At 37.9% G+C, this 24,992-nt stretch overlaps 1 protein-coding gene and 1 long non-coding RNA gene across 3 annotated transcripts in view; both read right to left on the bottom strand.

Moving 5' to 3' along the window:
• Positions 1–3,458: 3,458 nt before the first annotated feature.
• Positions 3,459–4,785, bottom strand: LOC110957521 (uncharacterized). Its single transcript, XR_002596119.2, has 2 exons — positions 4,400–4,785; positions 3,459–4,172 (listed from the first exon to the last, which is right to left on the bottom strand). It is a non-coding gene; the product is annotated as an uncharacterized LOC110957521 (long non-coding RNA).
• Positions 4,786–5,545: 760 nt separating this feature from the next.
• The window catches only part of lasp1 (LIM and SH3 protein 1), a 37,722-nt gene continuing 18,275 nt past the window's right edge, over positions 5,546–24,992 (bottom strand). Inside the window, exons 3-7 of one of the 2 annotated variants that reach the window (XM_022203571.2) lie at positions 23,794–23,878; positions 15,423–15,530; positions 12,006–12,087; positions 10,015–10,109; positions 5,546–8,692 (exon numbers count right to left, since the gene is read on the bottom strand). In XM_022203571.2, coding sequence (XP_022059263.1) covers positions 8,519–8,692; positions 10,015–10,109; positions 12,006–12,087; positions 15,423–15,530; positions 23,794–23,878 — 544 coding nt within the window. In that variant the 3' untranslated portion in view covers positions 5,546–8,518. Of the gene's footprint in view, positions 8,693–10,014; positions 10,113–12,005; positions 12,088–15,422; positions 15,531–23,793; positions 23,879–24,992 lie in introns of both variants that reach the window. The other variant, XM_022203570.2, reaches the window with a different exon arrangement.

Raw genomic sequence — 24,992 nt, 5'->3', positions numbered from 1 at the left:
AAGACATAGAATTATACCATTTTGATGAAGTGTGATGTTTAAAAGATGCAGTTTGTTCATACAACAGGTTTGTTTAATCCTCATCCTTTAATCAGTTTCTATTCAAACAGTGATAATGTCATTTGAAATAAGACTTTAGGAAATTTGTCTATAAATGGAGACTTTAATACAAATTTCAGCTTTTATCTCAAATATAATCCACCTTAGTAAATAAAAACAGAATTACTATGCTTTCATTCTGATATAATTTTCAGTAGTTTCAAGTAAATATTATTCGTATTATATTTACAAACTTCATCTGCTTGCGTTTGTCGCCTAAAAAGTTTCATTCCAGACAGAAATTACAGAGATATGTTCTTGATTTATCACATCTTGGAGCTCAGACAAACTTGATTTTACTTGTTTTACGTCCTCACAGTGTGACTGCATGTTTGTCAATTATGGCACTATTTTAGTCTGAGCTGGTTTAATACAACATAAATATTTAATTGATATAAAATGCTTCAAAAATCAAACAAAGTGCTGTATTTCTGGCAGTATTTAGGGCTATCGAGAGAATGCATGTTTGTTTTTTTAAAAGCTCTAAATAAGGCAGACACTAATCTGTAACATTTGCTATGTTAAATGACATTATCACCCAAAACAATTTAAGGGTGGATTTTAATGGGCTTTTGAGGATGCATTTAGCAGATCTATTGTAATGAAAGCTTTAAAGACGTGTGAGGTATTGACAAAATAATAGAAACCAGCAGAAAGAGCAGCTGACCTGTGACTCTGGAGACATTCAAGACCGTCAGGAAGACAAAAGAGACGATTCCATCTGTTGATGAGACGACCAATGAGAAAATACAGAGAAACCGAAGTTAACGTGGTTAAAATGTCACAAGAATTATTAGCTCTGATGCTCAGAAAAGACAATTTTTGTGATCAAATGGAATACCTTATTTGTAAAAATAAATAAATAATAAACATTGACAAGAACAACATTAATAAAAATATATTTTTAAGTAAATCAGTAATCAAGTAAATAAATCAAATGAATATTTTCATAAGAATCAAATAAATAAATAACATTAATCAAATAATTAATTGAAATTAAGTAACAAAATAAAATAAAAACACAAATAAAAAATAAAATGTATTAAAATAAATTTAAAAATAAATTTCAAATAGATAAATCAATAATAATCAGATAAGTAAGTAAATGACAAAATAGCAGTGAAATAAAATAAAAATAGAATAAATTAAAAAATAAAAGATATTCAAATAAAATAATTTAAATAAATAAATGTCAAATGATCAAAATCCAGACTATAATGTGCTTCAAAATGCAGAAAACTAAACCAAACAAGTCACAACATGGTGTATAAAACCGGCAGTGTTGGAAGAGGAAGAAAGAAACAGGAGACAGTTTAATGTAAATAAAAACTTAAATAAAAAAAAAAATAAAAGTTCGTCCAACACACCGTGGACAAAAAAAAAAAAAGAACGACGAGCTTCCGTTTCTCTGCCTGATGTTCTTGAAACATCTGAGACTAAACAAATCTGCTGTTTTTCTTCAGGTTGACCTGAAATCAATCTGCTCCATTTATCTACTTTATGAGCAAACAGCTCCATCTGCAGGAGAACAACCAGCATGAATCCAGAGTTTAGTCTGCACCCATCAGACACAACATTAAACCCACCTGCCTCAGATTTATGTCTTCAAAGGACTCTGATCTGTTGAAATCTGGACTCCTGTGAGTTTAGACCCCACAATACTCCCAAAAGATGCTTTAAATCATTTTAAAAAGTCCTTATCAAAGTCCCTCAGATGCTTCTGCTGCACATTTTTCCTGCTTTGAACACTCCATCTTCAAAAACTGTCTGTTCACCTGCAGCTTCAGACCTCTGCACAGGTGTTGCTGTAATGAGCTCGTTAATGTTATTAACTTCACCTGTCAGAGGTTTTAATGACGCGTCAGTCTATTAAGTATGTGAGTCTTTGTCACAATATTTTTAAAAATAAGACAATATGCTCTTGGAAGCTAAGTCACAAGAAAAATACAGAACGTTAATCTCTTTTTTTTAGATTTCCCTCAGTGAAATGCCAGTTACACTGCAAAAATATCATGGTTTAAAACTGTTTGTGTGTTTTTCAGCAATTTTTAAAATTTCAATTATTTTATTTATTTACAAATTGTCTCTGTTTAATTAAATTAAAGCTAATATCAACCAAAAATCACAGAAAAATATGATTATTTTACATGTTAATAGTAAAAATAAACTGATCACAACTTTAAATTATGTTCACATAAAGAATCTTCATTTTTATAAATGGTAATTTGTTCTTTTACAGAGTCTGACTGTAAAATTATTTTTTTTTTAAAAAGAAAAAGTAAACTGTATTTAAAACAGTAAAAAGTTTTTGCTTTTAATATAAAATTGTGTATATTAAGGATTAAAAATGGTAAATATTTTTAAAACCATTCATTTAGAGATTTCTTGTTTTACTTAATTACAAATGATAACTAACAAAATGTCCACATTAAAAAAAATCTGTTTAACAGGTAGTTTTTAAAAAAAAAAAACTTTTTATTTTTTATAGAATTTAAAAAATATATGTGTATATATTTGCAGATATTTGCATTTAAATCCTTAAAAATATGTAAATTTAGAAGAGAAAATTGGTAAATATTTGTTTTATTTATTCAAACTATTTATTTTTAGTTTATTTTCAGTTTTGTTCAAATGTAGACATCTAGGAAAGTCACAGAAAAAAGTATAAACAATCAGAGACCAAAATTTTGAATACTGTCAACAATTAAACATTTATTTAAAACATTTGATTGCAAAATTAGACCTTTTTTAACTGTATATAAATTATCAAAATATCTTTTTTGCAGACATTTGCCATTATTTAAATCCTTTAATATATTTGTATTAAGAATTGAAAAAATTGTAAATATCTTTCAATTATTTATTCTATTATTTTACATAGTAATCATGTTTTGTTAAAATACAGATATCTAGTAGACTGACATTGTTTTACACAATAGTAAAAATGCAGACCAAAACTTTGAATAATGTCCTCATTCAAAATCTGTCTTTTTTCATTTTATATTTGATTGCAAAATTAGAGGTTTTTTTAAATATTATTTAAATAAACAAAATAGAATATTTTGAAGATATTTGCCATTATTTAAATCCTCTAAAATATGAATATTAATTGAAAACAAATGGTAAATGTTTTCTGTTATTTTACAGACTTTTCCTGTTTTTTGAAATTATAGAAAATATCTAGTAAAATTTAAAAAAAATTTAAAAATTAAAACATAGTTAACGCAAAAAATGCAGACCAAAATGTTAAATAATTTCTATATTGAACATATTTTTATAAATGTTGATTCATTCTTGAATTCACGAAGTGTTTTATTGTTGCTTAACGTTACAGTTCAACATTACAGTACAAAAAGGGCTGAATTCAACAAAATCATCTTTATTTGACATAAAATGTGAAATACTGTCTTTCATTTCAGCAGATTATCAGTGCATCCAACATTATTTAAATATAACAGACGCCATAAATAAGGTTTGGTGATAAAACAGAAGCATACAGATGAGCTGAACCGCTTATATTTGACATAAAGTGTGAAATACTGTCAGTAATCTCTGCAAACAGAACATTATTTCAATATATTATGTAAAATAAATGAGGTTTGGGGGGATCACATGAGCACACGGATGCCTCTTTGTGCAGGACATTTGCAGCCAAAAATACATAAATAAGACAAAAAACGTGAACATAAGCAGCAGATACTTGACTGTATATTGATTATAGTGAGGAGAAGAACTTATTGGCAACACTTGAATGAAATAAATCAACACTGAGGCTGAGCCAACCCATTCATCTCCAAAATAAGGGAAAAGTCTGAAGCTTTAAGTGGCATCTCGTGGAATAATACTGTCAAACTGCACACAGCGGTATAAAAAAGGCAGACTGTTACACCTGTACCGTCCTGGCACACCTTCAGCAGCAGAGAAAAGACTCTGGATAAAGGAGGAAATATAAAGGAGAGGGTCTGGGTGAGAGGAGACAGAAAGAGTTTGGCTTCCACGTTTTCTTCTTTCTCTCCATTTGTGTTTCCTCTCAGCTCTGTAGAAGCATCACAGCCTGGACGTGCATCTTCTCCCTGAAAACAGATGAACAAATGAGGCTAAATGTGCTTTAAATGCACTAATGTGATGATTCCAACCCCCCACACACGTAGAAGCTACTAGAAACTGCACCCCTACAGGCCTTTAATGCTTAAATATCCCCTCAATCCTCTTCACAGCTCCACAAATCCACCATGCAGGTACTATATTAGAATAACAACGTGTAGAAAATGTGTGGTTTATGACAGGAGCAGCTCCTTACCTTAGTGCAGGCTGCAGACAGGTGATGCAGCGGGGATAACGGCTCGGCTCCATCCCGCCGTTCGCCGGTAATTCCCGGTGTCTCCGCTTCATCACAGCATGTAGATGATGTAGGAGAGAAACACGAGGCCCATGATGGCGAAAAACATCAGCACCAAGATGTCCACCATGATGGGAGCGCGACCAGAGATGGATGCGAGCAGGACACGCAGCAAAAACAACAGCTCGGCGGCCGGTGCAGGAGATCGGCAAAGATCGGAAGTGTTCGGGAACACTCGGCCTCGAGTCTCCGCCCTCCGGAAATATCTAACTACCATTTACACTATCAGCAATGACACTACACCTTATGTAATGTCCCTTTAGCCACATAAATAGTATATTTATTTATGTGTGTGTGTATACACACTATTAATAATAAATAATATTGATATTTAAAATGTAAAAACATACACCAGGATCAGGCGCTAATATTTTGTCAGTACAAAATGTCAAATGTATATTTTGGCATTGCTAACATCAGTCATAGGGAGGTTTTATTTTAATTAGTTTGAACTTAAAATAAAGGAAAAGACACCTTCCTTAAGTCTGATGTTTTCTTTTAAATTATTATATACATTTTTTACATATAGATATAAAATGAACACATAAATTAAAAACATACAGCATAATTAAATCATGAAGTATAGTTTTTTAAAATATTTTTCTAAAACTAAATGCGAAATCATGGGAATATCTTACCTCATCAGTCACTTTGAGCGATGCAAATGTGTTTCTTGAGAATATAATAAACTATATTCTTAAACTTTGATGTTCCTCTGACTTTAATTGAGGCATACATGTTAGAGGACACATACAGTAATTATTTTAGATTCTATTTAAACCAATTTGAATTTGAAGGCATTGTTCTTAAGAGGTGCATCATTTACGCTATAATGGTTTGCCGTCAGTATTGATTGGTTACACATCAAGTAATAACTGGCTGTAAATACTGAAGAATAAATGCTGAAAATTCTCTTGTAATTAAATATGTGTAAAAAGTAGACGCACAAAGGCATTTTGACAAAGTTTCACGTTTGAAACGTCAACTTTCAGCCTTGAATTGCTTCATTCCTAGTCTGAAAAACCGAAGACGCAGCACAAACAGCAGTCTGAGAAAAAATGACATTTTATTGAATCTGCAGAATCATAAGTACAATTTGAAGTGCTGTAACAGGGCAACAGGAGATGATATCAGGTCCTTAAATCTGAGTATGTATTCTGTGAATACACATGTATGTCAATATGCATATGATATTCTTTATTTTTTTTATTTAAAAAATAACAAAATTATATCAAAAACAAAAAAACGATTTAAGATGGAATGCACAAAACTGGTCTGAATGCTAAACCTGCAACTGTGGATTATACGATTTTCACTCTGCCAAGTCTACAGTATATAACCAGTATCATAGAAGCAGGGAATGATTCATCAGAAGCGCGATGAAAAGGCTGAAGGGGAAAAAAGAGGGGGAACTGCAGCAGGAAGGTGGGCAGAAAAACTGAATGGAAGCGGGGGGTCGTGATATGACGTTCAGTAGTGATGCCAGAGCAGAGGAGCGGGACTGGGAGGTCAACTCCTGACTAATATCCAGGTCAGACAAACAACTTGTCCTGCCTCACGGGGCTCGGGGAGATTTAAGAGCGTCGAGTCGCCCTTTCATCGCCCACAACCTCGCACACTTACATCATCACATTTGACTTCGCCTTAACAAATCCATCCTGAGCCACACTTAAACATTTTTCCCCCGATTTCATCAAAAAACCTTGAGATAAAAGAGAGTTTGGATCGCAGAGAACTACCGGCAGCTTTTAAATGAAATCCGAAGCCAGGAACAACAATAACTCTTCAGTTTACCCAGGAGAAACACACAACCGATCTAAGCGTCTGTTTTGCAAATTAAATCCTCGCGTTGTTGAGCAATGCAAAATGCAGGCAAACATATTGTACAGTGTTCGTTCACTCATTCGTCTGTTGTGTTTGGATGTTTATCTGATTTTGTCACGATTCGTCACGTTAGAAAGCTTCATGAACACCAACTTGCACCAAACTTATCTTTTAAAAATCACATTACTTCCCCACATTCACAGGAAAAAAAAAGAAAAAAGAATCTGCAGGCAAGCCACTTCCCAGAGCACCATGACCTGTAAAACATTTTTCCCTAACTTACCTTTACTGTATGATACATATACAATTGTACAATGTCATCTAGCTACATAATGAGAGCCTTGCTTCATTTGATAAAGCTGAATTGTTATTTTTTGTGCCCGCTCGCCCCACCTACAAACGCCCCGATCGCTCATGTCTGTGACAATCACAGTGCACCACAGGAGAATAAAACAGCAAGAAACGGGGGAAGATGTGAGTGTAATCAGGGGTCGGTTATTATTTACACCACTGAGAAATGGGTTGATATCATTTTTAAACATCCTTGCAGAAATACTAGACAAAAAAATGCAGCATTTCTGTTTAAAAAACACCAACATAAATGCTTAAATTTCTCTTAACGAACCAACAGCACCAGCTAATTTTGCTAATGCTAATTAGCTGTGGCTTCTATGTGAATGTACAAGTGAGAATTCGGTTGGGATGCACCTTCCAGATGGACCCCGAGATGCTTTTCCGGTTGTTTTCATACGATAAAAGTCTCTACGTGGGTTTGAAATGCTATTCTGTAACACCACTCTTCCCTAGGAGCTGCAGAATAATAGAACAGCACGAGAGAGATCAGAAACAGGCTTCAACGACAAGCAGCTAGCTCTGTTTTCCGACTGATCTAATACTGCGACCGCACGATTCTACGTTAATTCGGTTTTCACAAATTGGAGTTGCTGGTCCGTTTTCTCCAATATGCTGACATTTTTCTTTTTGAAAACAAACGAGGAAAGCAAAAGGAAGAACAGCATGAGAAAAACATTTACCACAGCCAAGGATGCGACTATTTCTCTCACATTAAATGGAAGAAAAAAATGAAGACTGGAATGTTCACTCACAAAAACAGTGGCATACATTTTAAAATAAAAAGATTAACAATATAGAGTTGTGCTTGGCCTTCTCTTTAATAAATGTGGTTTCTTTGATGGTGATTTTGTTTCATGTTTGTTTTTTTTTAATTTTTTTCTTCCAAATAGCTTAACCTTGATCACCGTTTCTTTGTGATTCGCTCACGGCTGAAGGCATTCAGGCTGCAAAAAACACAAATAAGGGTGCTGCAAATCCACACCAACTTGCGGTGGTGACTTCAGTGTGGCTGCATGAGATCCGACTAATAATGTCCCCTAACTTGTCCCTGATCCCTCCTGCGTCCAAACGGCAGGAGGTGCTCTTCAGTTAGGCTACGATTCCAGTTTTCACAACAACAACCACACGACGCAGTGCTGAACACGAGGGCGAGATGTGTGTCCACCTATAAATATATTAAAAACCTCTCTGTTTAGACTGACAACTGGCTGATTGATGCAACAGCAAACAGAGTTAGAGGTTAAAGGAATGTACACAAGTCAAAAAAGATTCAAGCTTAGTTCTGATAAGACTGAGATTTCTACACTGCGTTTCCAGTCGGGCTGCAAAACTAAAGGAACAGAAACCCCAAACTCTCCACGGAATAACACCTGCTGTGTTCACTGACTTGTAGGGATGTTTTTTTGTAAAGTTTTCTTTATTTTTGCATGATGTGTCAGGATTGTTAAGTGCTGCAGCTAGGATGGAGCTGTGCGACACGGCATGACCCCTGACGTACTGCGATGAACTTTATCTTTTAAGACTTTCCACTCGAGTGGAACCAGGACGTGGGGAGGAGAAGACGAAGAGGATGACAGACAACCAAACATCAGCACAGACAGACGGACAGGAAAGCAGGCAGACGGACGAGGACAGATAGACTTGAGGGTGTCTGTTGGTGGGAGCAGAGCGGGATGCAGCAGGGAAGGAGCTGAGGGTCTCACAGGACAGATTAGGGAACAAGAGTAAAATTAAGAGAAAGCGGCGTTAAGATGAGATGGCACTGGGCTTTTACTTTCCTCCTTTCCCTCCCTTTTCTCTATCTCCTCCTTATTCTCTCCTTCTTTTTTCTCTCCCTCTCACTCAGATGGCCTCCACGTAGTTGGCGGGCAGCATCCCCTGCTGACCGGTGCGCTCCACGCGGCCGTACATCCAGCCTTCGTCGATCTGCTGCACGTCTACGATGACATCTCCTTCTACGAAAGACACCTCGTCCTCATCGGCGGCGGAGTAGTCGTACACAGCCGTGTACCGCTTCTGGAGACAGAAAATAACACGAGCAGTTCAGTTAGTTCCCGAAACAGCTGCTGCAGTTACCGCCTGAGAAGATCCCGAGCATGCAGGTTTTACTAACCCTCAGAATCCAAAGCAGTTTCTGGGTACAATTATGAGAAAACTAAAAAATGTCTTTTGTGTACTATGACACACTTATAATGCCATAAATCATACATAATAAAAAGCTGAATTTCTTCTAAAATTTGTAAAACATTTCTCCAGATGCCCCCAGGTGTTAACAATACTGGAAAAAAATGTGACTCTACATACTAAAAATATTTACTAATTATGGTTTTAATTTGCTTCCATAATTGTCTTGTATCTGATTTGTGTAAACAGCCTGCAGTTCAGCTGAAAATTCCCTGAATTTTTGTCACACGACTGTTGGTCACAGCTGAGTTACTAATAGTTTCTCGATTACACCAGAGAGTGCAGAATTTTCTTTCTTTTTTTTTTTTACATATTTAAATTAGTGTAAATTGTTAATTTGTAGCAAACATTTAAGTGAGACATGTAGAATAAAGAGATTTTTTAAGATATACTCACTGCACATCACACATGATTAGTTCAAGGACCACTTGGAAGCTGCAAATGCAAGGATTCTTTGTGTTTTTACAATTTGTGGCTCAGACCCGATAAAATCAATTTTGGTGAATTTTTATACGACAATGTGCTTTACAAACCCTCTAGCAGGTTTTGGGGCTCAGAGAGTTAAAAATACAAGTGGCATTCTGGTTCACAAGCACGCTGCTAAAGGCTATTTTCATGAATGCTTCATCTGCACATTACTTTCTTATTAAATTGATCTCACAAATTGTCCGTAAAAAGTCAGAGAACCTTAAAAATAACTTGTATGACCACTCTAAGGCAGAGGGGGCTGCCTCAATTTTTTGATTTCAACTTGAATTATAATTAAATAATCCAAAATATCAATTTTAAGATGGAATATCCAAATTGCAGGAGCTTATTTTTGTAAAAGAAGTAAAATGTGTCACAACAGAGATCCAGTAGCTAACAAATCGTATTCTCCAGATGTAAGGGAGCTGCCTGTTTTCTATAAAACACAGTGAAAATCAATCATTTTTGACTTTTTTCCCTCCCCAATAGAAAAGACCTACAACATTACAATTAGTGCTTCATTTGTGACTCATATCACAGTTAGACCATCTGTAAATACAACTGCAATATGATTTATTGTTTCACGTCGTTCAGCCTTACTACTGATAAATCAATTGATCATTACAGCTCCATTCCTAAACACAACTTTTAAATATGTTTTTTTTTGCCGTTTCTGGAGGATTTACCCCGGCACTGGGAGGAGGGGCAGCAGCTGCTGGACGCACTGGTTCAGGAGCAGGCTCATAGTTGTAGTTCTGAGTGGCTGGAGACGCCTGGTAAGCTACTGAGAAAAAGAAAGGAATGTAAATAAACATGTTTTCTTACTAGTCTGTCTAAGATACTAAACTCGCTGGAAACTAAACAGGAATTTACTGCGACTGAAAAGCACATTCTTCCATTTTCAGTGTGGCTTTTTTGCACAAGCTCTTCAACACTGAAGATTTCAAAAACGCGACGAGCCGAGACATGCATCCGCTGGCTCTCTGTTGCTCTGTTACATAACGGTTAAACAATGTCTTTCTGTGTGGAGGTGTAAACACAGCATGTGAAATGCAAACAGCCGGTTACTGTACACTGTGTTCACCGTACATTACCCATTTTACAGGTGTTTTCAAAATACAAACATGTCAAGAAATGTCCAATGTAAAAAACAACAAAAAATTAAGACATACCTAACGTTTTAGACTTTTCTTTCAAAGGTAAATACATAGATTTTTTTAGGTGCGTCAGTTTTTTTAGTACTAAAAAAAGTTATATGTAAAAAGTCATACTATATGTGATATGATTTAAATTTAACAGTACATTATTGTAGCTAACATCGTAGTTATTTGTTTGATTATAAAGGTAAATCCATTCATTTTTAAAGTGGACTTATTATATAAGTTGCAGCTCATTGCTATGTAAAGTTAGATGTAAAAACTCATGTTACACGTCTTATAATCTAGATTCTTGTACTTTGAAATCAAATTACGATGTTGTACAAAAGCATTCCAACATTATTTTTACATAAAATGATGTAACTACAACATTTTCTGTATCTCTAAAGCCCATGAAAATATGATTAAAATGACACCGAGCCATCAAACCTGCTTCCTGATGGTTCAGCAACATTCTGACATAACTGATTAAGTTGTTGTTTTTATTTACTACCTCATAGTTGATACTTCTGAGTTTAAGCAAACAATGTTATGTAATAAATCAAACGGTGAGTGCATTTCACCATTTAATGCCAGATTATGAATTGCTTCGATTTCAGTCATGATGAAATACAACAATTTCTGCAGCAAAGCAGGGAAGTGAACAAGTCACAACTAAAAGCCCTGAGAGGTGGAACCAGGAAACATGCAGCCTGTGAGCTCATACGGCCTCTAGCAAAGAGGAGGCCAAGCACAGACAAGTCCAGAAACTGAAAGAAAAATGCAGATACTTGGTGCATAATTCCAAGAGAACTTTTGCTACTTTTCTACTGATTTTATCTACTATAAATGCACAACGGTATCACTGTCATCGCCTTCAATAATAACCAACAAAGGCTTTAAAATGACATATTTACATCCAAACTATCACTGACAGACAGACAATGCCGATCAAAACTCAAAAATTTCTATTTATCACACACAGCATCTGCAGAGAAATGCAAAGTAGCCGTCCCACAAAAACAACAAGACATGATAAAAACATTCCCTAAAATAGAAGAAAGGAAAACAGTCATAAATAATAAATGGAGCAAAGAGATTGTGATCTAAAGTGCAGTGTGAATTGTGCCAGAGTTGCAGTTGTGCGTGTGTGTTTATGCAAAAAAGCGTGTGTGCATACATTTACATTTTATACACACATTTACATTGTGCCAGTTTGCTGTCCCATCAGGATAAAAGCTACAAAATATTATATAAAATCAAACATGGTATGTTTTAGCTGTAAGTTGAAGCGCTCTCCTGTTTTTATCAGTGATGTGTACATATGAATAAACTTAGATTTTATGTCTGCGCCTGCCAGTTGCATCATAATGTGTCAACTCAGCAACAAGAAAGCCTATGTTCACTGCAATAAGGTGGAAAAAAATATGTGCATTTATGTATATTCAGGCAAAATTAGCTGGTAAATCAGTAAGTCTCTGTAAATTCTGTATGATGCAAACTTTAGAACCAAAATAACTGTTGAAGTTTCAGTGTAATACCTGGGCTGGGGTTGCTTGACTGATGATGATGTGGGGCCTCTCCTCCCATCTTCCTCTTCTCAAACTCCTCATGGTACTTAATCTGCAACAGACAAACAGAGTAAGGCTGTGAATAAACACGCATCTTCACGCGAGAGCTGCAAATAAATCGGCACATTCTGCTTTCTCCCCAGGAAGCTGTCGCTGCCTGTAGTTGCCGTTCTATCCACCAGGGGTCTCCCACTCGCTCCACGGCCTCCCCTGTGTTCCTGCTGATAGGTGGGGTGCGTTACGTGCAGCGAAGGCTCGGGAAGCAGCTTGACACTGAGAGGAAATGACATCTCAGCAGCCGGAAGTCGAGCGAGCTCCGAGTCGCATAGCAACCCTCGCTGACACATCAGGAAGAACAGGTGAAGTGAAAAAAGGAACCAAGAAGAAGCCTGAACACTGAGGCAGCTAGACTCAACAGGAAGGGCAGCAGGAGGAGGGGGTTATATGACTAAGCACAGAAAATGATCACTTGCTACGGTCTCAAGTGTAACTGGGCATTTTCAGCATTTTTCTTGTAGATATCTGAGCCTCCAAGTCACACGCTGAGGTGTAACTGAACTAAAAAGCAGCTGAAATACAGTTTCAGACAGAGCTTTATCCACCTACAGTCCCTCCAGCCTGTGTGACAAAAGCAGCGTTCAGTGTTACAACATGAAATGGGCCATGCTGAAACTGAGTAACTGCTCTATGACTGCACTCAATAACTCATCCCCCTTGTTACCAGGCTGATAACAGACTGACTCACAGTACTTTGGTCAAGATTTACAAGCACGATTCTGTCCCCGCGTACACCCGGACTCAAAGAGCCCAGTGTGCCGGCGGCGTCAGCGACGAGTGCATTCACACTCTGGATGAGATGTCGGAGTGTTTGTGCAGGGACAGTGAGACGAGTGAGCGACAGCACACAGTGGCTATTCTCGAGTGCAATATGCTAAGTGAGAGTGTGTGAGGGAGATTATTTAGGTCTGTTCTAAAGGAGCAGGTTGAACAGATGGTGTGTGTGTGCGGATTTACAGGAAGTTCCCAGGCTGCTGCTGAACTAAAACCCCACTGGTAGCTGATAATCTTTGCGACTTGATGTGAAGAAGGTGAGGAAAATGAACCAAAGAGTCACGACAGAGCAAGAAATGAAGCGAGGGCACAATCTAAACGAGAGGTTAAACTGGTTAAGTTCTCTTCAGACGCAAGATATGCAAGAGTCCTGCTTTACTAGTCTGTTAAAGTGACAGCATTCTGTCATTTGTAGGTCACTTCTCCATTAATGCTCCTCACGGCTTCATATGTATTATTTGACACTTTTAAGACACTTGACACAAACACTTTTAGAAACGTGCATTTTGTACATCTTATTCTTTGTTATTTCTATTTTACTACTAACCTCTGTGTAATTGTGTATATTCCGCTAATCATTATATATTGTTTGTTGTACTCTGGCAAAATAATTTCCTCTGGGATGAATAAAGTAGATCTAATCTCATCTTATCTTAAATAAGTAAGTCTGGACAGCACAACCACTGATGGACAATACATAAAAATACTCTAATAAACACAAGATTGAATCTAAACTATTTGAAGCTTATCAAACTTAAATAGCCACCAGTACGGTTAATTTAAGATTTCCTCAACAGCAAAACTTCTGTCCATGTGTGACGAAAATCCAACGACTATTTTATCAAGAGTTAAATACAAATATCAGCTGTGATGGAGTTCAAACTCGAGCTATATTTATATATCGATATATAAAAAATGCCTATCCGGAGCTAATAAATTTCACCCATCTTGCTGTTAGATCCTGCCTGATTGTGTCTCCATGTTAAGGATTATTTTAAGTATTTAATGTAGTTGCTGCTACTGTTCTGTCCCACATACACAACTTCTTGTTTTTGAGATGCACAGATGGATCCTGCTGCTGATTTAACTAACAGGTATTTAATAAACTTAGAGGAAAGATATCTACAAACTGCTGGAAGCAACAAACTGAACTTCAATCCAAAAAAACAACACAAATCTCACCTGTCTGGGGTTAAAGTTCACAAGTTTACAGTGTTGCTTGATCCTGTCAACTCTGTCTAAATGTTGGAGATAATTCTAATTCTAAGTATTGAAGTTTGTCAGCTTTGTCACGGAAAATGGAACAAAACTGGCCAGCATCATAAATTTAAGGAGCTGTTCGTCTCCTTTTTCATCAGTAAAGTCTTAAAGGTGTTCGTCTAGACACAAAGCTGACATGCTCAGCTGCTGTCAGATTACCAGAAATTAATACATGTCTGAGAGCTTTAGTGTCCAGGGATGAAAACAAAACAAGAGGATTCATGTGAAGCGGTTCCCCGATGACTGGCTGTGAATGACGCACTGATTGCAAGCAGATGTCTTGTTTATCAGTTGTGACTAAAAACACTCCACGATGAGCCCGAATCCATCCCAGCGTCGCACACTTGTTATCTTGATGTGGCTTGTGTGTTTGTGCCTATAAATACATGTAATATGTGTGTTTCTTTCTCTGCCCTGCACACTTCCTTGATCTCAGACATGCGTGATCTTTCATCACATGAAAGCAGTAATTACCCATCACCCTCCACACTAATTATGCCATTAGCGGGGTTGGTGCCGGCTGGTTATGCATCATGACGTATGTGCTGTGTGCTTCTCATGGAAATAAAGGCCTTTAGCGCTGACTTAAGCAGACCGGGGACACGAGGTAAACACAGCATGCATTTCTACATCGCTGTGCCGTATTTACAGAGAAAAGGCAGATCGATAGCAGCAGCTGAGGGAAGGGAGAGCAGAGCGGAGGAGAACGGTCCATGTGGAGAGTGATTCAAGGAGAATTCCATCACTACAAATGAGGGGCGGCGAGAGCAAAGGAAGCCTGACATTTACTGACGACAGTGACTAAGCAGCTGGATGGAAGGCACATAAAAAACACCACAACATGCAGAACACCATAAAACGCAAGATCCTCATCTGGCGGAGCTCTCTGATGCTGGAGATGAAAGGGATGAAACGAGCAAATCTTTAAAAAAAACAAAAAAAAACAACAAATCCCCTTCTTCTGGCAGTTTCCACTGGCAACTTTTACTAAGTCTTTAAAACAGAGCTATCAGTATTAAGCATGACTTGACTAAGGGTTAGCGTGAAGCTGCGAAATCAGTAATTCTTAAGCAACCAAAGAGCCCTTTCCAGTGTACTTCATGTAGACCAATTATCCTCCTGAGAACAAATCCTCAGTTCAATAATGGCAAAGAGATCGAAGTCACATAGAGAAGCTAATCAACTCGGACCAGACTGGTTGTCAGGAGGCAAACAACACTGGAAGGGCTCTAAATATTCTGTTCTGTTAAGGTTCAGGGGAACAAACAGACAGGTGGTTGTTTTGGTGACACTTACATTGCTGATTTGGTCCTGCGATTTCTTAAGTCTCTGCATCTCTGGCGTGTCTGTGACCACGCTGAAACCTCTCCCTTTGTTCTTCTCAAAATCCTCCTTGTAGAGAACCTGCGCAGCAAAAAGAGGAATCAAGTCAAAAACAAAGCGGAGGTTAAAGCATGCAAGGCAAATAAAAGGTGAATTGAATTACGCAATCAGATGAACAGTTTCAGTGCGTTTGTGCGAGCCAACAAGGAAAATCCAACAAATGCAGAGCAAGTGATTATTAATAGATGCTCTGACCTAGATTTTCTTAACATATACGGGTCAGAGAGAAGAAAACTGATGAGTCTTGACATTTTTTCACTTGTCTGAAATGATTTTGTCGCTACTTTCATTTTGTCGCTACTTTCATTTCTAAAGCACCTGTTATATCAGTGTCCACTTTATAAGCACTTTGCTCAGTTTCGCAAATGGATGCTTTACTGAGCAAAGCTGTGGTCTAATAAAACACTTTTATAGCAGGAGAAGAACAGCTTTAGTGTTGGTTTCATTACAGCTTGACACAGTTAGACGAAATAACATTAAAATGCTGAAGTGTCATCTCTTGTGAAATTGACTTTCCGGAATATATATTTTTCTGTTTTGTTGACTGAGGATTTTCATGAAATTGTGGCTGCTATTAACCCTGTGAAATTCAAAGCCTGACCAACACTGTCACCTTAGCGCTTGCTCTGGGGTTCAGGCACATGGGTTCTGTAAAGCATCTTGAGACAATCTGAACTGTAATTGGTGCTATATCGATAAAATTGAATTGAAAGAATAAATAAATAAAAATTCTGTGCTTCTCGGCACAGCTAATAAGCCGTTGGTGACTCAACTGCCACCAACAGCCACAGTACAAAAATCTTTTTTAAGCCAAACTATACAAGTTTAAACAACAGGAAACAAGTATGGACACAAATTAGAGTAACTGCTCAACAAAATAAAGGAGCACAGTTAAAAAACACTGTATAATGTGGAACAAGTTGGTGGAAGATACATTCAGCATTGTGAAACATGTTTCTAAAGTTGATATGGAGAGTAGAGTGAAAAATGCTTCACCTGTAAACAATATAATTATGCAAGTAGTAAAGTATCTTTATTGCATAGCGACATTATTTACTTCTAGTTTTGGTAACACCTGTGGGCACTTGGATGAATTTGGCACATGTTGACTCGATTTAAAAAAAAAAACAAAAACATTAACTCAACTTTCTTTTTAATTTTTTTATGATTTATGCCACTTTAACTTCGTTAAACTGTTTTTCTAGTTGTAGTCACAGTTGTGCTGTTTCCATACAGGTAAAGGATCTTACATTGCAGCAAAAACCATTTTCCTTTTGTACTGGATTAGTTTTGTTTCTCACTATAAAGCAGAAGTTTCATTCCAGTTGAAAAACCTGTTTGTGGCCTCTTCTACAAGGATTTGACACCTAAATCGGAGAGTGTTTACTTCTGCTATTGAAATAATATTTTTATACACTAGGTGTAGCTGATTAAACCTGTGTGTGTGTGCTGTATGTGACAGTAAGCTTAGGTCTGCATATATTGCTTAGTCTTTTGTGGTGACGTTAACATCCTGTTTGCTTGGGAGGGATGACGTTACATACAGGACGTTGCAACAGCCTTATATGGTTAAAATGAGAGGTAGTGTGTGACGAACAGGGTCAGCTTGTGCGTTTGTGATTTTCTAGCCTTCCCACCCAATTCTGATTCTGATCCTGAGTGCAGGAGGAGGAAATGTCCAGCCCATACACTGTCAGATGGGTATCAGAATATACAAAGCACCGAGCTCTCTTCACTGCTGCCCCGTGGCCGACTCGCGAGTATTCAAAACCACAACCAAAACCACCACTGTGCAAACCTGAAACTGGCAGACTTTATTTTTGAAACTAAAGAACCTGCTGCACATTCTGGCTCGTCTCTATTTCATGTTTATGGCATGGGCAGAGTAAGACTGCCATGGTTAGTCAACATAACTGGCAAATTAACTCTGCAAAGGCATTTTTAATAAATCTTTTCCACAATGCTTCAGTTTATGCTAACAAATTCTTTGGTATCACTATGTAATTATCGCGTCCTGACGTTGGCTCCAGTCACAGATCTACAGTTTTAGAAAATGGGAGTGGATACCGTGTCAGAGTTGATAAACGGTTAAAGCTTTCAAAGACCAAGGGCTTTAAAGGTCTGGAAGTACTTCAAATTATCACAGAACAAACAGGTGCTTTTGTACACTGAGACCACAGCAGCAAAGCTCATTGTATAAAACACTTGGGATGTTTATCAAGGCATTATTTAACTGATTGCCGTCGCCATGAACCTAAGCCTGATTCTATGTTTATGACCGCTGGTGCACGAAAGCACAATCTGCAACAGGACGCTATGAATGGAAACTTTGAATAATATTCTTAATCAATAATCTGAAGTACTGTCAACTAATTAACATATATTGAGCACAGGGACTATTTGTCCTGTGTCAGTACTTCTACTTTAGTAAACTGACACACAATTTGGACTGCAGAGATGATTCTGTTACATATGCCTAGTTATTCCCAATTTTATCTTAAACATGGGAACTCTTGCTGGACATCATGAAGTGCCACAGAAGTCTTTGCCATGGTGCTCGTTGCAAGCTAAACTCTCACAATAAGCACTGGTTGAGATCACTGAACTGGCTGTAGTCCAAGTGAAAGTCATCTTGGGTTGTCAGTTTTAAATGGAGGTCAAAACTAATCGACAATACATGAATTTACAAAATGCAGGTTTTCACCTTACACTCTCCACACTACATTTCAGAAAGTACTCAACCAGAGGTGTGCATTGAGGTTTGTGACCACCCAGTAACATTAAAACCATCTTGGATGCAGAAATGCATTTTTTTTTCCTAATGAATTGCACAACTCTTCAGTCACACATTCGAATGACTTGCACAATTTTAAAATGGTGTGATTAAAGAGAGTATCATCTAGGAAAACGGTATTTGATTGGGACTCTATCAGCAGATAAAAAATATTCAATCAGTCTGGATTGGAGCAAAAAACTTGATGAGGGCAGCCTTAGACCACTTGCAGGTGCTCTTCTGGGTAGAAAACCACCGTAAGTTTATTAGTAGGACACGCTTTATAATGTCATCTGTCCTTGTAGCTGTTAATGCTACAAGCTACATGCTAGCGCTGTAACGTCAGGCCAGAATCTGGGCTTATTCTACTTTTACTGGCAGTGCCTGTGTATGTGTTTGTGTGTGTTGGGCTTGTAGGGACATCCATCTAAAAAATTATTTTGTTTCTGCCATTGTTTTAAGCACAATTATTTGAGTGATCTGCGTTTACATTTTGTTTTGTGCCATGGAATACAGTTAGCAAAAATGAAATGCACTCGAATGAAATGGTCAGTTTGACATTTTGGAGAAGAACTGTTGACAGATTAATCAATTCTAATTCCACCTCCTTACACCAAGCCTTTGCTCCTGCCTCCATGGCGACTGTCCCACTTTCCTGCACTCGTCCAAGAATGGGCCCTGCCTGCCTGCACAGTCCATTCCCAGGAAACAAAGCTCCATCCCTGCATCCTCTCGCCCAGACGTCCACCTAAAGTCTGACACCGCCCAGCACAGCGCTGACCAATTCCTCCTCTCGCCTCACAACACAATCACGGCTAATGTGTACGTAAGCGAGACACCGTCCGTATCTGCTGTCACCCATGGCCTGACGTCCACTGAGAAACTGAGGGAAAACTATAGCTGATCCTCATTCCACGGGAAACTATACGCCGCTTTCAAGCCTGCGCACAAAGATAAGTCACAAGAAGATTAATGTGGCCTCGACCCATCTTTGTCCTTCACTCCTCGCTTCGCTCTGCTCAGTCAACATATGATATCCTCCTCCCTGTTTTTATTTCTCAAGCCCATCTCCTTTGTCTTTTGGGGTCTGTGCAACAGCTTCTTCTCCTCCAATCACGATTCTGCTTTCGTTCCCCACCCACACTCCCTTTTTCTCTGCGCTCCTTTTCATTCATTCATATTTTACTGCTTCAACAGCGGCAGACAAGTCATCCTCACAGAGCTGGAGCTTTTCCTCATTGTAATCTTTCTCTCTGCTTCTATTTGCATTCCTCTAGCTTTCCCTCCTCTTGGGGATTTCACTGTTATCTCTTCCTCTTTCACGCGGCACTCCTCCCTCTTTCTGTGTTGGTGCCTTCCTGTCTCTTGCTTTTTTTTTTGTTTCTCTGCGCCTCAATGCTCTCCTTCTCCTCCTCCCCAATTCCTTCACTTGGGTTTCTTTATTTCTCTCTTTCTGTGTCTTGTTTCTCTGTTTCCCCCTGCAAAGCATTGTAATGAGGTGTGACAAACATCTACCCTGCTACCATAGCGATAGGGTTCCCGTAGCAACGCAGTGGCAACTGCGATGGTAGCGGTGATGGCGGGGGTTAGATGGCCACAGTTCTCCAACGACACCTTCAACTTTCTTCCACCGATGAAACATATTTCATAATAATTCTCTAATATATCACTCATATATGTGGGAGTAGTGTGCATGTTGGTCGATTTGTTAAAGATAAATTCAATTTTAGCTACTTTAAAATGTCATTTGAACGCATTCTATAGTTTACAGAAAGTTGTTTAAAAATGACTTGTTCTTTAGGAAGATCCTGTTTACTTCAAACCTCTGGACTCCAGAGGCATATTATCTTTTGAAAAAATGACAAAATTACACCATTTAACAGAAACAAAAACTGAAAGAACTGCGAATAGTACAGTAAAAGAACAGCAGCTGTGTGTGACTTCTAGTTCTGTCTGCAAAATTAATCCAATCTAACTGTAAAATCGCTATATTCTACATGTCTGATTTAAAGATTTAGCTAATATAAACCTTTTGCATGAACCTGATCATGTAAAAAACACAACAGTTTGCATTCCTTGGTACAACTGAGGAGCCATGATTGACTCAGCCGCCCCCAACAGTTAGTAATAAAAATTCGGGGAGTTTTCAGCTGAATTAGGTTGAACTGCAGGCTGTGTTTAAAGTTTAAGGAGAGCAGAGTTGAGATAAGTATAGAAGCACATTAAAAATGTATTTTGGAAAAATATCTGTACTATGTAGAGCCAATTTTTTTCTCCTTGTAATAGTAATACCTGTGAGCACTCGGACGAATGTTGGACATGTTAATTCTAGGTTTTAACAATTTTTGTTTAATAAATAATCAAAGAAATTCAACTTTTTCTTCAAATATTTAATGGTTTATGCCATTCTAATTGTGTCACACTCCAAAGGAGACATTTCTGAGTTCTCTCTAATTCTAGCCATGGTTGCTTCCATAGAAGTGCATTACTTTGTACTGAAGTGAAAACTGAGGCCACACCAAGCAAAAAGACCCAGAAACTACGTCAGGGGGTTAAACTGTGCTCCCTTGCTGAAAGGAACTTTTTCATCATAAATCACTGTTGACAAATCCACTTCCGTTAAAAGCTTTGGGGGATTTTTCTTTGGGAAATGTTAATTTCCTGTCCTCTTTGTCATTACACAACTGCTATAGAGAAGAGAAAGACATCTCACCATTACACAGAAACATCTTTGCCGTGTTATAATCCGATTCCTATAGCTATTAAAGAACATTAGTGTAATGTCTCTTGGAGGAGAGCGTTTGTGGGGGTTTGTTTGGATGCACAATCCATGTAGAAAAACACCATCTGTCCCTCGATCCCTCAGTTATCCCCCTCCCCACATGACCACTACCCTCACCCACAAAACCCCTTCTCACACACATCACAGACTCATCTGCAGTGTTTGACAGTGAAATTCAGATTAGTTGATTCACATTCTTTAATAAGAACATTCTCTGTTCTCTGCTCCATGCTGCAAAAACAAGCCTCTCTGTCAGCTTTTTCTTGTGGATCCTTTCCTATTTTCTTTTTCAAAAGTATAAAATCTTCTCCAGAGGTCCAGATCCACAATTTTACATTGCTCTTTTGTGATTAAGAAGGCCGAAATTCCATTTTTGTGCATTTTTGTAATAAATGTGTCACTGCCAAGGAGTTCTTCTGTGGTTATTGTAGTGATCACATTGATAGTCAAGTTCCTAGAAATTAGCACATAGCTCAGACATCACAGCTTGATTAAGAGAAGTGAAACCTCACATGACAGACTTTAACACTGTTAATGGAGTGTAACAGGTTAGCCACAATATACAATAGCATTTTGCACCTATTCTAGATGTGATTCATCATGTTTTATTTAACTACAGGCAGCCAAAGTGGAAAAAACGTAAAAACTCTGATTCTAAATCAGGGCCATGTTATTAAGGCGATAACACATGACCCAGTTCAGACAGATATTTTGGTCACCGAGGTTATTTTTTTAAATCTTAGAATATATTTGGGTCTTTATAATTTTAGCTCCAGCAGGAACAGTTGTAATAGTACTCTCTGTGGTTACAAATCAGACTAGGGAGAAAAATAGGTGCAGAGATAAATTGAGCACCACTGTATAAAAAAAATACTGCAACAAATATGCAGAGATGAATAGTGCATCACACAGCAGCAGTGGCACATTAATCCCACGTTAACATAGTAGGATATAAAAAGTATCAAATTTATGGGGCCATAATCCAGTTTGCAGCCATCATAAATAGCACACAAATGACTTTCTTATGCAATAACAGCAGCAGTGTGAAACAGGAAGGTTGTTCCAGGAGGTTAGTGTAATGGTTAAACAAAGGCCGTATTCAATACATCTTATTATGGAGTATGTCAATAAATAAACCCTAAGAAAGTCTCACTGGGTACAGCTTCCTTATTCTGATAAAAACAGATACACATATAGGACAAAAACCTATTTTTTTTACCAGTTCCCACAACTATATTACTAAAATAGCATGGTCAAGCTCAGTTTCAATGAAAAACAAGCCATTTTTTGGTTTAAATTGAGCTCCTGTAAATGGGCTTATTTTCAGTCGGAATGCTGCAAAACCTTCAAGTGTAACAAGTATTTTTGTCAACTTCAGATAAAAGGAAATGGAATTTGTTTTAAAAACAGATTGAAGCAAGGTCCCAGTTTGATGACTCCAAAGAGTTCTATTTTTAAATATAATTGGAGAAGTGTTGCTATTCTAGTTTTGGGGAAAAACTGTTTTTTTTCTTTTGTCTTCACACTACTCCATTTGTCACACTACTGCATGACTGTGGTCATTTCAGCCTCAAGTCTCGAGCTTGTCCTGTATGAATCAATTTCATGCTTGACTTCTCAGGTCTGTCTCAAAGCTGTGAGCACGCAGACGGATGTTCACACAGAATTAGACCGATTATCTGAAAGTAGGCTGTGTGAAAGTCTTTGCTCCTGGATCGATTTTAAGAGTTAACTACTGGGTAATTCCACCTCAAATCATCAGGGAGCTTCTGCTCGACCAACTCTGATTTGCTTTAAACTTTTTAATCATAAACTATAGCTATTTAAAATGGGATCTGTGAAATTTTAGATCGATATATCAAGTACTTCAAGGTATTTTTTAAAAATAAACTGCGCATCAACCAACTTTAAGTATGTTTTTTTTACACGCTGAAATTTGAAATTTAATATGTTAAGCACTGTTAAAGATCAAAGCTTAACTTTACTGTTAATTTTAATCACGCCGTTGAAAATTAGACCTATTTGAAGACTACTGTGGAAGACTAGGATCTAACTGGATTAAGTTCTTCGGCAATATTTCTGTTTTTGTGGTACCTTTGTTTCTGTCATACCTGCTCAATCAATTATGACAATATAGCAAAAATAGTTTTCTTTTCATTTTTGTGACCAAGTATTTCATGTTTTTTTATGTTTAGTTTTGTATTGTTGTGACATGCAGCTATTAGCTGATGTCTGTAATATCAATTCTATTTGTTAATATGTGTTCAAAGATGGGATTTTTCTTATGGTTTAAGTTTTAATGAAAATTTCAACAGACCCATATTCAGAGACTAATTGATCTACTTGTACAATATTGCAGACTCTAAATCAATGGCATAATGACAATTAATAGTGAAAATTACAGGCTTTTATCTTTAATAGTTCCTGAGATTTTGTCATTTAAACATGGCCTCAAATTTTAATGTATGGAAAAAAATCTCTCAGACAGTAGATGATGTATGAAGCTAAAACTGCAGAAAAATGTTCAGCTTTATCCATATGTTATGCTCTGAAAATCTCAGGCAAATCAGAGATGGTCGATGATGTTTCAAGAGGGAATTACCTCGTAATGCTTCCCAAATTTATCTTTTTCATTTCTGCCTTTGTGGAAAAAAACAAGATGTGTTTTTCACAGCTGGAGTTTGGTTTCTGAATTAATACTGAGGGTATAAACTGGCACAAAGAGTTACCGTGCTCTGTATCTTGCTCTGCTGTTTGAGGCGGAGGTTCTCTGGAGTGTCAGCCACAGCGGTGAAGTTTGTCTTGGGGTAGTGTCTGCAAAAAACAAACACAGAACAGCAGAGATGGTAAATGCACAGCAAACAGCTTCCAGTCAGACGCACTCGTATTGCGACGCTCAAGCCGAGACTAAGAGAAAAACAGCATAACTCAAGCAGTGTGCAGTCTGTGGCCCCACTGTAGGGGCATTTGTTATTCAAGGTGGTCCTGAGGTTGAGTTAGGAGCCCCTGTAGACAAAAGGCATGTCAGTATAACACACAATGCTCTGCCAGTGAGAGCCAAGGTAGCCTGAAAAAGAGGAAGTGCAGGCAGGGGCCGCTAGGAGGGGGTGAGGGGGTGACAGCTTTGAGGTTGCAGAGTTTGGATTCGAGCCACAGCAGGTGTGGAAAAAGCAGGCGCATATATATGCATACACACTCGCAATCCTATGGAGATAACAGGAAGTGGAACAGCACGCAGTAGACAAAGCAATGGGGTCAACGAGATGCCGGGTGAGAGTGAGTGATGTCATGGGCAGCCCCCCCTTCAGCACAGCGTGAAGGCCAGTCTTTTTTCGCAATGGATTCTGGGAATTTTCTCAGCAGTCTCGGATCCACCTGACCTCGTCTCGCTGAGAATAAAATGCCCTGTCTGGAACAAATACAACAAATACAAATAAACCCGAATAAACGCTCAGCTTCCATGCAGACATGCAGCGTCATTCCAGAAGACATCTATGACGGGCTCGGTTATTGATCGGCTGAACTGCTATCAGTGGTGAGTGTGTGCGAGGCACAAGTCAGTGATTTAATACACTGGAGGCTTTCGTGCAAAAGTAGCCGGCGGGTCCACAAATAACACTGCCTGCCTGTTCAGTGGGGGCCTGGAGGCAGCAAATTCACATGGCATGAGGCCAGAGCCGTATCTAACGCTCATATGGACTGCATTTCCCAGAGTGCCTCAGGGCGCCGGGTGACCTCAAAAATCTTTAACCACTATCCATGCCTCTGGGTAACCCACTTGGGCAATATGTTTACTGTTTCCTTGACAATGTGGGCAACAAACTGAACTAGCATTTGTCCTGATGTGATTATAGGATGTATAAAATCAACAGTTGACAGATTGTACATTAAGTACTGTTAAAAAAAAAAAAAATCACAAGTTACTGTG

The sequence above is a fragment of the Acanthochromis polyacanthus genome, chromosome 21 (assembly GCF_021347895.1).
Source record: "Acanthochromis polyacanthus isolate Apoly-LR-REF ecotype Palm Island chromosome 21, KAUST_Apoly_ChrSc, whole genome shotgun sequence".
Lineage (NCBI taxonomy): Eukaryota > Metazoa > Chordata > Actinopteri > Pomacentridae > Acanthochromis > Acanthochromis polyacanthus.
The sequence above is the reverse complement of the archived record's forward strand: the minus strand, read 5'-3'. Positions and strand labels throughout refer to the sequence as shown.